This window comes from Macaca nemestrina, chromosome 7 (assembly GCF_043159975.1).
Source record: "Macaca nemestrina isolate mMacNem1 chromosome 7, mMacNem.hap1, whole genome shotgun sequence".
Classification (NCBI taxonomy): Eukaryota; Metazoa; Chordata; class Mammalia; order Primates; family Cercopithecidae; genus Macaca; species Macaca nemestrina.
The window spans coordinates 72557671-72574398 of record NC_092131.1 but is presented as its reverse complement, the minus strand read 5'-3'; the positions used below and the strand labels follow the sequence as shown (position 1 = coordinate 72574398).

Genomic DNA, 16728 nt, shown 5'->3' with positions numbered 1-16728 from the left:
GAGTGTAGTGGTGTGATCACAGCTCACTGTAGCCGGGACATCCCAGGCTCAAGCAATCCTCCCACAGTAGCCTCCTGAGTAATTGGGACTATAGGCACATGCCACCATGCCTGGCTAATTTTTAAATTTTTGGTAGGGGGTCTTGCTATGTTACTCACGCTGGTCTCAAACTCTTGGGCTAAAGCAATCCTTCCACCTTGGCCTCCCGAATTGCTGGGATTACAGGCATAAGCCACCACACCTGGCCTGGAATAATTTCTATTTTATTTTTTCTTCTCCCTCAATCAATATAAACATTCTATCTGAGTCCATGTACTAAGGGCCTTGAAATATAATTTTACCAATGTAAACAAACACAGAAATCTTTCAGTTTGTTATATCCCTTGATACGGTGTGGCTCTGTGTCCCCAACTAAATCTCATCTCAAATTGTAATCCACATGTGTCAAGGTAGGAACCTGATGGGAGGTGACTGGATTATGTGGAAGGTTTCACCTGTGTTGTTCTTGTGATAGAGAATGAGTTCTCATGAGAGCTGATGGTTTTAAAGTGTGGCACTTCCCCTTTGTTCACTCTCTTGCCTGTAGCCATGTAAGATGTTCCTTGCTTCCCCTTTGCCTTTGCCACTATTTTAAGTTTCCTGAGTCCTCTCTAACCTTGTGGAACTGTGAGTTAATTACACCTCTTTTGTTTAAAAATCACCCAGTCTCAGGTAGTATCTTTATAGCAGTGTGAAAACAGACTAATACATCCCTATTTTCTTGAAGATAAATCCTTTGTTAAGACTGTAACCAATCAGAAATGAAAGTGAAGACATTACAACAGACACTTCAGAAATAAGAAGGATCATAAAGGACTATTATGAACAACTGTATGCCAACAAATTGGATAAACTAGAGGAAATGGGTAAGTTTCTAGAATAAAACAGCCTACCAAAATTGAATCAGGAAGAAACGGAAAGTCTGAACAGACCAATAACAAAGAGATTGAAGAATTAATTAGAAACCTTCAACAAAAAGCCCAGAACTAGACAGTTGCACAGCTAAATTCAACCAAACAGTCAAAGAATTATTACCAATATTTAAACTCTTCCAAAAACTAGAGTGAGGGGGAATACTTCCAAACACATTTTATAAAGCCAGCATCCCCTCGATCCCTAAGCTAGACAAAGATATCAGAAGGAAACAAAACTACAGGTCAATTTCTCTGATGAACACTGATGCAAAAATCCTCAATAAAATATTAGCAAACTGAACCAATCCAACAACATATCAAAAAGGTTATACATCAAGACGAAGTGGGATTTATCCTTAGCACGCAAAGCTGATTTAATGAACACAAATCAATTGATGTGATACATCACATTAATGGAATAAAAGGTAAAAACTATGCGATCATGTGATCATCTCAATTGATGTAGAAAAAGCATTCAACTAAGTCCAACATCATTTATTGAGTAAAACTCTTGACAGTTTAGGTATAGAAGGAAAGTTCTTCAACACAGTAAAGGTAACTTATGAAAAACGCTTCACTAACATTATAAGCAATGAGGAAAAACTGAAGGCTTTTCTATTAACATCTGATACAGGGCAAGGATGCCCACTTTTGCTGCATCTATTCAAGATAGTACTGGAAGTACTAGCAAGAACAATCAGACAAAAAAAGAAATATAAGGCATCCAAATCACAACAGAAAAAGTGAAATTATCTTTATTTGCAGATGACATGATCCGCTATGTAGAAAGCCTCAGAGATTCCACAAAAACAGTGTTACAACTAACATATGAATTCAGTAACGGTGCAGGATACAAAATCAACATACAAAAATTGCTAGCAATTCTATATACAAATTATGACTTAGCTGAAAAATCAAGAAAACAATTTATGATACCATAAAAATACGTAGAAATAAATTAACCAAGGAGGTGAAAGATTTGTACTCTGAAAACTATAAAACATTGATGATAGAAATGTAAAACACAATGAAATGGAAAGATATCTTGGATTAAAATAACTAATATTGTTAAAATGTTCACACTACCCAAAGAAATATACACATTTAATGGAATCCCCATAAAAACTCCAATGGCATTTTTCACAGAAATAGAAAAATCAATTCTGAAATTCGTATGGAACCACAAAAAAAACTCAAATAGCCAAAGCTAAACTGAGAAAAAAACACAAAGGGGCATCATATTCCCTGATTTAAAATTATATTACAGGCTGGGCACAGTGGCTTACGCCTATAATCCCAGCACTTTTGGAGGCTGAAGAGGGATTGCTTGAGCCCAAAAGTTTGAGACCAGCCTGGGAAACATGGCAAAACCCCATCTCTTCCAAAAATACATACATTAGCCAGCACGGTGGCGAGTGCCTATAGTTACAGCTACTCAGGAAGCTGAGGGAGAATCACTTGAGCCCAGAAGTTGAAGCTACAGTGAACTGTGATTGGGCACCACTGCATTCCAGCCTGGGTGAAAGAGTGAGACCTTGTCTAAAAAGAAATAAATATTATATTATATTGTATTACAAAGCTACAGTCATCAGAATGGTATGGTATTGGCGTAAAAACAGAAGCATATGCCAGTGGAACAAAACAGAGATCCCAGAAACAAATTCAAACACATACAGTAAACTAATTTTTCACAAGGGCACCAAGAAGATCAACACGGAAAGGATAGTCTCTTCAACATGGTCTTGGGAAAATGGCATTTCCACATGGAAAAGAATAAAACTGGATCCTTATCTTACACCATATACAAAAATCAACTTAAAATGGAGAAAAGACCAAAATATAAGACACGAAACTTAGAAGAGGATGTAGAAGAAAAGGTCCTTGATACTGGCCTTGGCAATGATTTTTTTGGACATCACATCAAAAGCTCAGGCTACAAATGCAAAAATAAATAAATGGTACTACATAAAACTAAAAAGCTTCTGCAGAACAAAGGTAACAGTCAGCAAAATGAAAAGGCATCCTACAGAGGGAAAACATTTGCAAACTGCTTATCTATTAAGGGATTAATATCTAAAATTTATAAGGGTCTTTTAAGTCAATAGCAGAAAAACAACCTGATTAAAAACTGGGCTAAGGACCTAAACAGACAGTTATTCAAAGACGACATAAAAATGGTGAACTGGTATATGAAAAGGCTCAGCAATCACATTAATCATCACAGAAATGCAAATTAAAACCACTATGAGATATCACTTTATACTCATTAGAATGCTACTGCCAAAAAGGTAAGAGATAACAAACATTGGTAAAGATGTGGAGAAAGGGGAACACTAGCACACTGTTGGTAGAAATGTAGACTGTACAGCAATTATGAAAAAAAAGGAGGTTCTTAAAGAAATTAAACATAGAACTACCATATGACCTAGCAAACCTTTTTCTGGGCATATACTCAAAGGAGACTAAATCACTACCTCCTTAGGATATCTGCATTCCTATGCTCACTGCAGTATTATTCACAATAACCAAGATATGCAAAACTGTCCATCAATGTACAAACTGATAAAATGTGGTATATATGCATACAATGGAATATTATTCAACCTTAAAAAAGGAGATTCTGCCACTTCCTACACATGAATGGACTTGGAGGACATTATGTGTCCTAAGTGAAATAGGCCAGACACAGAAAGAAAAAATATTGCATGATATCACTTATATGTGGAATCTAAAAAAAATAAGGAGAAAATATACAGAGATAGAGAATAAGACTGGTTACCAGGGGTGGAGGGGGGTATGAAATGGGGACACGGAGCTCAAAGGATACAAAGTAGTAGATATGTAAGTTGAACAAGTCTAGAGATTTAATGCACAATAAAAATTGTATGGTATTTGGGATTTTGCTAAATAAGTAGATTTTAGCTGTTCTTGTCATACACACACACAAAAAAACTAGGTGAGCTGATAGATATGCTAATTTGCTTCAATATAGTAACTGTTTTATTATCTATATGTATTCCACAACATGATGTTGTAAACCCTAAATACACACAATAAAGTTTTAAAAAAGACTGCAACCTTTAACCATATCATTGTTCCATCAAGAAAACATAGTTTGCTGTACAACCAATCTATTTTCAAGACAGCACTGGGTGGAGTGGTGTAGTATAACCAGAAACAGTGCTTGACCAATTCCATTTCTTACTTATGTACTTTATGTATTAACTGCCTCAATTATGAGCATTTTAATTTGAAAGCACTTCTCAGCACTTACTTTTTTGGTCAAAGAATCATCAGAATCAGAAGGCATCCTTGTTGACACGTGAAATATTACTTCTACTGTAGAGGTAGCAAAATATGGAGTGGTCAATCCAGTGCTTTTGTTTTTTTGTAGTCCTCCCATAAAACCACAATGGTTTGTAAGATTTACCTAGAAGTAATGAAGAGTCACATAAATTAAACAAAACCCAAACATAGTACTGAGAAAGACTCAAACTTCTTGCTTAAGAAAAAAATTGGGAACAAAGTCTTTTGTGTGTTATCAACCAATACTTAATCTAGAATTGTTAGAATTGATTTGTTTGTACTGGTACTTCTTAAGTATTTGAGGATCTCTAATTAGTAGGAGTTAACTAGGAAAGGTATCAACTGCTGTGTACTATGCATCTTTTGTTAGCCTACTAGGTGTTAATGGTAAATTATAAAGGCTGTCAGAGCACACCAAGGCCAGGGAGAAAAAAATCAAGTATGGAAATAGTTTGGGGAAAAGTTAAAACAGTAAGATCGTTTGACAAAATGATTAATTCGGTGTGTTGTATTTACTTATAAAATTGGCTTCCTGATTTGTTAGTACTTATCACAGTCCACAACAAGTAGAAATGCAGAACTACAGTTTAATTACATTTAAAAAACAACAAAGTGATCTGTAAAAGGATTTTAAAATAATTTTTATTTTCTGATTATAAATATAATACATGTTAACATCAGGGTTGTTGTATTGGATGATATTCCCTGGCCCTGTGTGATGCACAGAAGCCAAGAATTTGTGTTCATTGCAAAAAATTAGGGAAATAAAGGAGAAGAAAAAAAAATTAAAAATCACCAGTATTTCCCTACTTAGAGAAAACCATTTATATATATGCTTTACAATAAAAATATGAGAATAACAGATAAAATGGAGAATTACCAAAAAAAATCCCTGCACCATGTGAACTGAACAGATCTCAAATATCATTATCAGTTACTAATGGCTGAATACATATATGATTGTTAGATTTTTATGTCATTACTGTAAGATTACCTCAATCTCTTCCAGTTTAAAATTTATTTTTAACTCAATAATACACTTACATAATTAAAAATTTTAAAGTATTAAAAAAGCATACCAAAATTCTTCCTTCCATGTCTCTCACCTGCAACTACTAAGTTACCTTCTCAGAAAGCAAGTTAAGTATCTTTAGAAAAATATTATCTGCATATATAATTAAATTCTTATATGTTTATGTGCACATATCCATGCACGTTTGTGTGCACATACACACAGTACATGCATATAAAACATTCTGCATCTTGCTTTTGGAATTAATATATCTTGAAAAATACTCCCTATTAATAAGTAAAGAGAGTCCTCATTTTTGGTTCCTGGCTTCACAGAAGTTCATTTTACTGATGTACAGTAATTTAGTCCCCTACTTGAAGGATACTTAGGTTATTTTCTGTCTTTTGCTATCACAGTCAATGCTGCAGCAAATAACACTGAACTCATATCATGTTCCATTTGTGAAAGTAGAGCTACGGACAAATAGTTATACGTGAAACTTTAAGTCAAAGGGCATGTGGACTTCTAATACTAAAACACACTACCAAGTTACCCTCCACAGATGCCACCAACAATGTATGAGGATGCCTTTTTCCCTCATATCCTTTCAGATATAGTATATTATCAACTTTATGATCTTTGCTAATCTGATAGGTGACAAATGGTATCTCCAGGTAGATTTTTTGTTTTATTTTACTTTAGTTCAGAAAGTTACTTATTTTCAAGTAAATTCTCTGATAACATAAAGGAGAAAGTCTCAGTTTAGTGTTCCTTTGCTGTAAACACTTAACACTTGCTGATCTCTATTGTTTAAAATAAACATCTGGAGAGTCACATGAAGAAATGAAAAAATTAAAAAGAAATCCCATGTACACTTTACCCAGAGCCCCCCAGTGCAAAACTCTATCACCACCAGGATACTGATGACACTGATACAGCTATGAGACAGAGCATGTTCAAAAATTCAAGGATCCCCCCTATTGCCCTGTTATGTGAGCCATACCCACTTCCCTTCTACTGTATCCCCTCCTTTACCCCTGGCAATCACTCACTCATCTGTTCTTTACTTCTATAACTATCATTTCAAGAATGTTATATGAATTGAAGGACATAGGATATAACCTTTTCAAGTGTTTGGAGATTTTTCCTGTTATCTTTTGTTAATGATTTCAAGTTTGATTCCACTGTTGTTCAAGGACATATTCTATTATTTCAATGCTTTTAAATTTGTTGAGGCTTGTTTTATGGCCCAGGGTATGATCTATCTTGGTATATGCTCTGTGGGAACCTGAAAATAACGTATATTCTGCCATTGTTGGGTGGAATATTTTACACATGTAGATTAGATCTTGTTGGTAGGTGCTGTTGTTGAATTCCTCCATGTACTTGCTGATTTTGTTTAGTTTTTCTCTTAACTGTTGAGGAGTGAAGTCTTCAACTGTAATTGTGAATTTCTCTATTTCTTCTTTCAGTTCTATCAGCTTTTGTGCCACATATTTTGTAGCTCTGTTGTTTGGCGCACACGCATTTAGCATTGCTATGTCTTCTTGGTGAACTGATCCTTTTATAATTATATAATGTCCCTCTGATCTCCAGCAATTTTCTTTGCTCTAAAGTTGATCTGATATTAATGCAGCCACTCTGGCTTTTCTTTGATTGATGTTTGCACACTATAACTTTTTCTATCTTTTAACTTTCTACCAGTCTATATTGTTTTATTTATATATATATATATATAAATATATACACATATATATACACACACACACATATATATACACACACATATATATATATAAATATATACACACACATATATATATATATATATATACACACACACACATATTTTTTTTTTCTTTTCTTTTTTCTTTTTCTTTTTGAGATGGAGTCTTGCTCTTGTCACCCAGGCTGGAATGCAGTGGCGTGATCTTGGCTCACTGCAACCTCTGTCTCCCGGGTTCAAGCAATTCTCCTGCCTCAGCCTCCTGAGTAGCTGGGATTACAGGTGCCCGCCACCATGCCTGGCTACTTTTTGCACTTTTAGTACAGGGGGGGTTTCACCATGTTGGCCAGGCTGGTTTCGAACTCCTGACCTCAGGTGACCAGCCCACCTTGGCCTCCCAAAGTGCTGGGATTACAGGTGTGAGCCACTGCACCCAGCCTATATTCTTGTATTTCAAGTGAGTTTCTTTTAGGTAACACATAGGTGGGTCATATTTTTTAATCCACTCTGCCAATCTCTTTTAATTGGTACATTTAGATTATTTATATTTCATGTAATTATTGACAGGTTAATAAGGCTTAAGCTTGCCATCTTATTTTGTGTTTTCTGTTTATTTTCTATGTTTTTCATTTCTCTGTTTTACTTTTCCTGCTTCCTGTGGGTTACTTGAACATTTTCTAGAACTCTGTTTTTATCTATCATTTTTTTGAGTGTACATTTTTATATACTTTTGTAGTGGTTGCTCTATGTATTACATTATATATACATAGCTTATCACAGCCTACTAGTGTTGTCATTTTACCTGCTTAAGTAACTCTACCTTACTGTATGTTCCTTTACTATCCCATTTGAAATATAATTGTGATAAATATTTCCTCTCATATATTTGAACATCAGAAAGTGTTATAATTTTTGCTTCAACAGTTAAAAATAATTAAGACAACTCAAGATGAGAAAGCACATTGATTATATTTACCCATTTTTTCTTGTCATGGTCTGCCTTCCTGATGTTTCAAAGTTCCTCCTTTTATCATTTGCTTTCTATTATTAATAGAACTTCTTTCAGTGATTGCTTTAGGGTAGGTCTGCTAGTAACAAGTTCTCTAAGTTTCTCTTCATTTGAGAATGTTGTGACCTTCTCTTCATTCTTGAAGGATATGTTTGTGAGCTGTCAGATTCTGGGTCTTCTGGGCACAGTGGCTCATGCCTGTAATCCCAGCACTTTGGGAGGGGGAGGTGGGAGGATTGCCTGAGGCCAGGAGTTTGAGACCAGCCTGGCCAACATGGTGAAACCCTGTCTCTACCAAAATTACACAAAAATTTAGCTGGGTGTGGTGGTTCATGACTGTAATCCCAGTTACGTTGGGAGGCTAAGGCACAAGAATCACTTGAACCCAGGAGGTGGAGGTTGCAATGAGCCAAGATCGCGCCACTGCACACTAGCCTGAACGACAGAGCAAGATTCCACCTCAAAACAAATAAACAGACAAATAAACAAACAAAAAACAGATTCTGGGTTGACAGTTCTTTTCTTTCAGCACTTAAAAAAATGCTATGCCACTTCCCCTGGCTCCCACAGTTTCTGATAAGAAGTTTGCTATCTTTCTAATAGTTTCCCCCCGACAAATAAGGTACACTTATTCTCTGGATGCTTTCAAGAATTTTTGTCTTTAGTTTTCAGAAATTAAATTATGATGTGTTACTATAGATTTCTTTTGATTTATCCTGTTTGGGTTTCACCGAGCTTTTTGAATCTACAGCTTTAAGTCTCTCACCAAATTTAGGAAGTTTTCAGCACTTTCTTCAAGTATTTCAAGTACTTTTTCAGACCAGGCTCTTTCTCCTCTCCTTGACTCAGATAACAGAATGCTAGATTTTTTTGTTGTTGTTGTTAATGTCCCTCAGGTCCCTGATGCTCTGTTCATTATTTTTAGGTTTCTTTTCTTTTCCTTTTTTTTTTTTTCTTTTTCTTTTCTTTTCTTGATACAGGGTCTGCTCTATCACCCAGGCTGGAGAGCAGTGACATGATCTTTACTCACTGTAACCTCTACCTCCTGGACTCAAGCAATCCTCCCATCATCCTCCCAAGTAGCTGGGATCACAGGTGCCCACCACCACACCTGGCTAATTTTTGTATTTTTTTGTAGAGAGGGGATCTCACTACGTCACCCAGGCTGGTCTCAAAACTCCTGGCTCAAGCAGTCTCCAGCTTCAACCTCGCAAACTGCTAGGGTTACAGGTGTAAGCCACCATGCCCAGCCTAAGTTTATTTTCTCTGCTGTCCAGGCTGTTTCTACTGTTTTATCTTCCAGTTTACTGATTCTTCTGTACCCCCATTCCCACTCCACTTGGTTGTTGGGTGCAACTACAGAGTCTTTTATTTCAGTTATTATATTTTTCACTCTAAAACTTTCATTTGATTGTTCTTTACATTTTCTATTTCTTAGGTGAGACTATTTTTCATTTGTTTCAATTGTGTTACCAATTACTTACTGAAGCATTTCTATCAAGGTTGCTTTAAATATTTGTAATCTTGGTGTGGGCATCTGTTGTTTTTTTAAAATTCAGTTTGAGATTTTCCTGGTTCTGGATATGATGCGTAATTTTTTATTGAAATGTACACATTTTCATGAGACTCTGGATCTTATTTAAAATTCCTGTTTTAGCTGGTTGTTTGAAGACTCTGCTGTATCAGGGAAAAGAGCAGAGAATCAGGTGAAAGTGCTGACTTGTTTCTGCCAGGTGGAGGTGGAATTATATGTTCTCTACTCAATCTCTGTTGACACCTGGGAAGCAGGGACGATCCTCATTACTGATATGTGGAGGCAGGAGTTCTAGCTTCCTATGTGATGTTCACTGACACAGCGGTAAGGGTGACCTCACTACTGCTGGGTGATGGTAAAAGTCCCAATTCTCCATAAGGCCTCCTCTGCAATGACTCCAGTGGAGAGCAGGTGCCTCAATAATATTGGTGGCGATGGAATTCTACGTTTCCCATGTAGTCTCCACTGACACTTAGGTGTGAACGGGAGACTCATTACCAACTGGTAGACATGAAAGTCTTGGATTTCTACTTGGCCTTCTCCGGCACTATTTGATAGTATTCCAGTGTGGTGTCGGGGGCATCTCATAACAGCCTCATGAAGATGCAAGTCTAGGCTCCTTACCTGACCTTTGCTGTCAGGGTGGGGATGGGGTCAAGGAATTTTCTGTGGTGTTTGGCTGGAGTAGTGCAGTTATTATCTAAATGTTTTTCTGCCTTTTTAGGTTGCTCCTTTCCTGGTCCTTTAGCTAGAAAGAGCAGGCTTTGGTTGGTGCTTTTTGTCTGCACCCATTGGTGTTTCTAGGTTGCTGGCTTCTTCAACTCCAAGTCTGGGATATATGAGGCAAAAAAGAAAATCCAGAAAATGCACCACTATGTCATTCTTTAGTCCTAAAGTCCCTAGTTATTCTGTCTTCTCTCCATCTTTCAGAGTCTTCTTATGCTTGTTTTACATGTAATGTCTTATGCTTATTGTACTCAGTAGGAAGAATATAGAAAGCATATCTATTTGACTTTCCCAGAAGTGGAAATCTCCTCTGTACAATTTAATGGATTTCAGGATATTCACAGTTAAGTGCAATCATCACTACAGTCAATTATAGAACATTTTCATCACTTCCCAAAGAAACTCCGTATCTTTTGTCACCCCCTCCTCTCTCATGCCCCTAACCAGCCCTAAGCAACCATTAACCTACCTTCTGTCTCTACAGATATACCTATTGTGGACATTACATATAAAGGAACCATTAATATGTGATCTTGATGATTGGTTTCTTTCATTTACCACAATGTTTTCAAGGTACATTCATGCTGTAGCACATAATCACTTTGTTTCGTTTTATGACTGAATAATATTCCCTTTTATTGGATACACCACAGTTTAGCCATTCATCCACTGATGGACATCTGGATTGTTTCTACCATTTTGCTAGAGTAAATAATGCTGCCATGAACATTCATGGCCAGGCTTTTGCATGGACATATGCTTTCATTTCCCTTGGGTATATACTTTGGGGGTAGAACTGTTTGGTCATATGGCAACTCTACATTTAACTGTTTGATGAACTGCCAGAATGTTTTCCACAGTGGTTACACATTTTACATACCTACTAGCAGTGTATGAGGGTTCAGATTGCTCCTAATCCTAGCCAACAGTTGTTATTACCTGACTTTCTGATTGTAGTTATCTTTTTTAAAAAAATTTATTTATTACTATTATTATACTTTAAGTTCTAGGGTACATGTGCATAACGTGCAGGTTTATTACATATGTATACTTGTGCCATGTTGCTGTGCTGCACCCATCAACTCGTCAGCACCCATCAACTCGTCATTTACATCAGGTATAACTCCCAATGCAATCCCTCCCCTCTCCCCCCTCCCCATGATAGGCCCCAGTGTGTGATGTTCCCCTTCCCGAGTCCAAGTGATCTCATTGTTCAGTTCCCACCTATGAGTGAGAACATGCGGTGTTTGGTTTTCTGTTCTTGTGATAGTTTGCTGAGAATGATGGTTTCCAGCTGCATCCATGTCCCTACAAAGGACATGAACTCATCCTTTTTTATGGCTGCATAGTATTCCATGGTGTATATGTGCCACATTTTCTTAATCCAGTCTGTCACTGATGGACATTTGGGTTGATTCCAAGTCTTTGCTATTGTGAATAGTGCCTCAATAAACATATGTGTGCATGTGTCTTTATAGTAGCATGATTTATAATCCTTTGGGTATATACCCAGTAATGGGATGGCTGGGTCATATGGTACATCTAGTTCTAGATCCTTGAGGAATTGCCATACTGTTTTCCATAATGGTTGAACTAGTTTACAATCCCACCAACAGTGTAAAAGTGTTCCTATTTCTTCACATCCTCTCCAGCACCTGTTGTTTCCTGACTTTTTAATGATCGCCATTCTAACTGGTGTGAGATGGTATCTCATTGTGGTTTTGATTTGCATTTCTCTGATGGCCAGTGATGATGAGCATTTTTTCATGTGTCTGTTGGCTGTATGAATGTCTTCTTTTGAGAAATGTCTGTTCATATCCTTTGCCCACTTTTTGATGGGGTTGTTTTTTTCTTGTAAATTTGTTTGAGTTCTTTGTAGGTTCTGGATATTAGCCCTTTGTCAGATGAGTAGATTGCAAAAATTTTCTCCCATTCTGTAGGTTGCCTGTTCACTCTGATGGTAGTTTCTTTTGCTGTGCAGAAGCTCTTTAGTTTAATGAGATCCCATTTGTCAATTTTGGCTTTTGCTGCCGTTGCTTTTGGTGTTTTAGACATGAAGTCTTTGCCCATGCCTATGTCCTGAATGGTACTACCTAGGTTTTCCTCTAGGGTTTTTATGGTATTAGGTCTAACATTTAAGTCTCTAATCCATCTTGAATTAATTTTCGTATAAGGAGTAAGGAAAGGATCCAGTTTCAGCTTTCTACTTATGGCTAGCCAATTTTCCCAGCACCATTTATTAAATAGGGAATCCTTTCCCCATTTCTTGTTTCTCTCAGGTTTGTCAAAGATCAGATGGCTATAGATGTGTGATATTATTTCTGAGGACTCTGTTCTGTTCCATTGGTCTATATCTCTGTTTTGGTACCAGTACCATGCTGTTTTGGTTACGGTAGCCTTGTAGTATAGTTTGAAGTCAGGTAGCGTGATGCCTCCAGCTTTGTTCTTTTGACTTAGGATTGTCTTAGAGATGCGGGCTCTTTTTTGGTTCCATATGAACTTTAAAGCAGTTTTTTCCAATTCTGTGAAGAAACTTATTGGTAGCTTGATGGGGATGGCATTGAATCTATAAATAACCTTGGGCAGTATGGCCATTTTCACGATATTGATTCTTCCTATCCATGAGCATGGTATGTTCTTCCATTTGTTTGTGTCCTCTTTTATTTCACTGAGCAGTGGTTTGTAGTTCTCCTTGAAGAGGTCCTTTACATCCCTTGTAAGTAGGATTCCTAGGTATTTTATTCTCTTTGAAGCTATTGTGAATGGAAGTTCATTCATGATTTGGCTCTCTGTTTGTCTGTTACTGGTGTATACGAATGCTTGTGATTTTTGCACATTGATTTTGTATCCTGAGACTTTGCTGAAGTTGCTTATCAGCTTAAGGAGATTTTGGGCTGGGACAATGGGGTTTTCTAAATATACAATCATGTCATCTGCAAACAGGGACAATTTGACTTCTTCTTTTCCTAACTGAATACCCTTTCTTCTTTCTCTTGCCTGATTGCCCTAGCCAGAACTTCCAACACTATGTAGATAGGAGTGGTGAGAGAGGGCATCCCTGTCTTGTGCCAGTTTTCAAACGGACTTTTTCCAGTTTTTGCCCATTCAGTATGATATTGGCTGTGGGTTTGTCATAAATAGCTCTTATTATTTTGAGATACGTTCCATCAATACCGAATTTATTGAGCATTTTTAGCATGAAGGGCTGTTGAATTTTGTCAAAAGCCTTTTCTGCATCTATTGAGATAATCATGTGGTTCTTGTCTTTGGTTCTGTTTATATGCTGGATTATGTTTATTGATTTGCGAATGTTGAACCAGCCTTGCATCCCAGGGATGAAGCCCACTTGATCATGGTGGATAAGCTTTTTGATGTGCTGCTGAATCCGGTTTGCCAGTATTTTATTGAGGATTTTTGCATCGATGTTCATCAGGGATATTGGTCTAAAATTCTCTTTTTTTGTTGTGTCTCTGCCAGGCTTTGGTATCAGGATGATGTTGGCCTCATAAAATGAGTTACGGAGGATTCCCTCTTTTTCTATTGATTGGAATAGTTTCAGAAGGAATGGTACCAGCTCCTCCTTGTACCTCTGGTAGAATTCAGCTGTGAATCCATCTGGTCCTGGACTTTTTTTCGTTGGTAGGCTATTAATTATTGCCTCAATTTCAGAGCCTGCTATTGGTCTATTCAGGGATTCAACTTCTTCCTGGTTTAGTCTTGGAAGAGTGTAAGTGTCCAGGAAATTATCCATTTCTTCTAGATTTTCTAGTTTATTTGCGTAGAGGTGTTTATAGTATTCTCTGATGGTAGTTTGTATTTCTGTGGGGTTGGTGGTGATATCCCCTTTATCATTTTTTATTGCGTCTATTTGATTCTTCTCTCTTTTCTTCTTTATTAGTCTTGCTAGCGGTCTGTCAATTTTGTTGATCTTTTCAAAAAACCAACTCCTGGATTCACTGATTTTTTGGAGGGTTTTTTGTGTCTCTATCTCCTTCAGTTCTGCTCTGATCTTAGTTATTTCTTGCCTTCTGCTAGCGTTTGAATGTGTTTGCTCTTGCTTCTCTAGTTCTTTTAATTGTGATGTTAGAGTGTCAATTTTAGATCTTTCCTGCTTTCTCTTGTGGGCATTTAGTGCTATAAATTTCCCTCTACACACTGCTTTAAATGTGTCCCAGAGATTCTGGTATGTTGTATCTTTGTTCTCATTGGTTTCAAAGAATGTCTTTATTTCTGACTTCATTTCGTTATGTACCCAGTAGTCATTCAGGAGCAGGTTGTTCAGTTTCCATGTAGTTGAGCGGTTTTGATTGAGTTTCTTAGTCCTGAGTTCTAGTTTGCTTGCACTGTGGTCTGAGAGACAGTTTGTTATAATTTCTGTTCTTGTACATTTGCTGAGGAGTGCTTGCTTTACTTCCAATTATGCGTTCAATTTTGGAATAAGTGCAATGTGGTGCTGAGAAGAATGTATATTCTGTTGATTTGGGGTGGAGAGTTCTATAGATGTCTATTAGGTCTGCTTGCTGCAGAGATGAGTTCAATTCCTGGATATCCTTGTTAACTTTCTGTCTCGTTGATCTGTCTAATGTTGACAGTGGAGTGTTGAAGTCTCCCATTATTATTGTATGGGAGTCTAAGTCTCTTTGTAAGTCTCTAAGGACTTGCTTTATGAATCTGGGTGCTCCTGTATTGGGTGCCTATATATTTAGGATAGTTAGCTCTTCCTGTTGAATTGATCCTTTTACCATTATGTAATGGTCTTCTTTGTCTCTTTTGATCTTTGATGGTTTAAAGTCTGTTTTATCAGAGACTAGTATTGCAACCCCTGCTTTTTTTTGTTCTCCATTTGCTTGGTAAATCTTCCTCCATCCCTTTATTTTGAGCCTATGTATGTCTCTGTGTGTGAGATGGGTCTCCTGAATACAGCAAACTGATGGGTCTTGACTCTTTATCCAGTTTGCCAGTCTGTGTCTTTTAATTGGAGCATTTAGTCCATTTACATTTAAGGTTAATATTGTTATGTGTCAACTTGATCCTGCCATTATGATATTAACTGGTTATTTTGCTCATTAGTTGATGCAGTTTCTTCCTAGCCTCGATGGTCTTTACATTTTGGCATGTTTTTGCAATGGCTGGTACCGGTTGTTCCTTTCCATGTTTAGTGCTTCCTTCAGGGTCTCTTGTAAGGCAGGCCTAGTGGTAACAAAATCTCTAAGCATTTGCTTATCTGTAAAGGATTTTATTTCTCCTTCACTTATGAAACTTAGTTTGGCTGGATATGAAATTCTGGGTTTAAAATTCTTTTCTTTAAGAATGTTGAATATTGGCCCCCACTCTCTTCTGGCTTGTAGAGTTTCTGCCGAGAGATCTGCTGTTAGTCTGATGGGCTTCCCTTTGTGGGTAACCCGACCTTTCTCTCTGGCTGCCCTTAAGATTTTTTTCTTCATTTCAACTTTGGTGAATCTGGCAATTATGTGTCTTGGAGTTGCTCTTCTCGAGGAGTATCTTTGTGGCGTTCTCTGTATTTCCTGGATTTGAATGTTGGCCTGCCCTACTAGGTTGGGGAAGTTCTCCTGGATGATATCCTGAAGAGTGTTTTCCAACTTGGTTCCATTTTCCCCCTCACTTTCAGGCACCCCAATCAGACGTAGATTTGGTCTTTTTACATAATCCCATACTTCTTGCAGGCTTTGTTCATTTCTTTTTCTTATTTTTTCTTTTGGCTTCTCCTCTTGCTTCATTTCGTTCATTTGATCCTCAATTGCTGATACTCTTTCTTCCAGTTGATCGAGTTGGTTACTGAAGCTTGTGCATTTGTCACGTATTTCTCGTGTCATGGTTTTCATCTCTTTCATTTCATTTATGACCTTCTCTGCATTATTTACTGTAGCCATCAATTCTTCCACTTTTTTTTCAAGATTTTTAGTTTCTTTGCGCTGGGTATGTAATTCCTCCTTTAGCTCTGAGAAGTTTGATGGACTGAAGCCTTCTTCTCTCATCTCGTCAAAGTCATTCTCCATCCAGCTTTGATCTGTTGCTGGCGATGAGCTGTGCTCCTTTGCCGGGGGAGATGCGCTCTTATTTTTTGAATTTCCAGCTTTTCTGCCCTGCTTTTTCCCCATCTTTGTGGTTTTATCTGCCTCTGGTCTTTGATGATGATGGTGACGTACTGATGGGGTTTTGGTGTAGGTGTCCTTCCTGTTTGATAGTTTTCCTTCTAACGGTCAGGACCCTCAGCTGTAGGTCTGTTGGAGATTGCTTGAGGTCCACTCCAGACCCTGTTTGCCTGGGTGTCAGCAGCAGAGGCTGCAGAAGATAGACTATTGCTGAACAGCGAGTGTACCTGTCTGATTCTTGCTTTGGAGGCTTCCTCTCAGGGGTGTACTCCACCCTGTGAGGTGTGGGGTGTCAGACTGCCCCTAGTGGGGGATGTCTCCCAGTTAGGCTACTCAGGGGTCAGGGACC

At 37.6% G+C, this 16728-nt stretch overlaps 1 protein-coding gene across 8 annotated transcripts in view; it reads right to left on the bottom strand.

Moving 5' to 3' along the window:
* LOC105477982 (Ral GTPase activating protein catalytic subunit alpha 1) overlaps positions 1-16728 on the bottom strand; it is a 275561-nt gene that overhangs the window by 51970 nt on the left and 206863 nt on the right. For all 8 annotated transcript variants that reach the window (XM_011734912.3, XM_011734908.3, XM_024791574.2 and 5 more), the window contains one exon: positions 4228-4383. In XM_011734912.3, coding sequence (XP_011733214.1) covers positions 4228-4383 — 156 coding nt within the window. The remainder of the gene's footprint in view (positions 1-4227; positions 4384-16728) is intronic.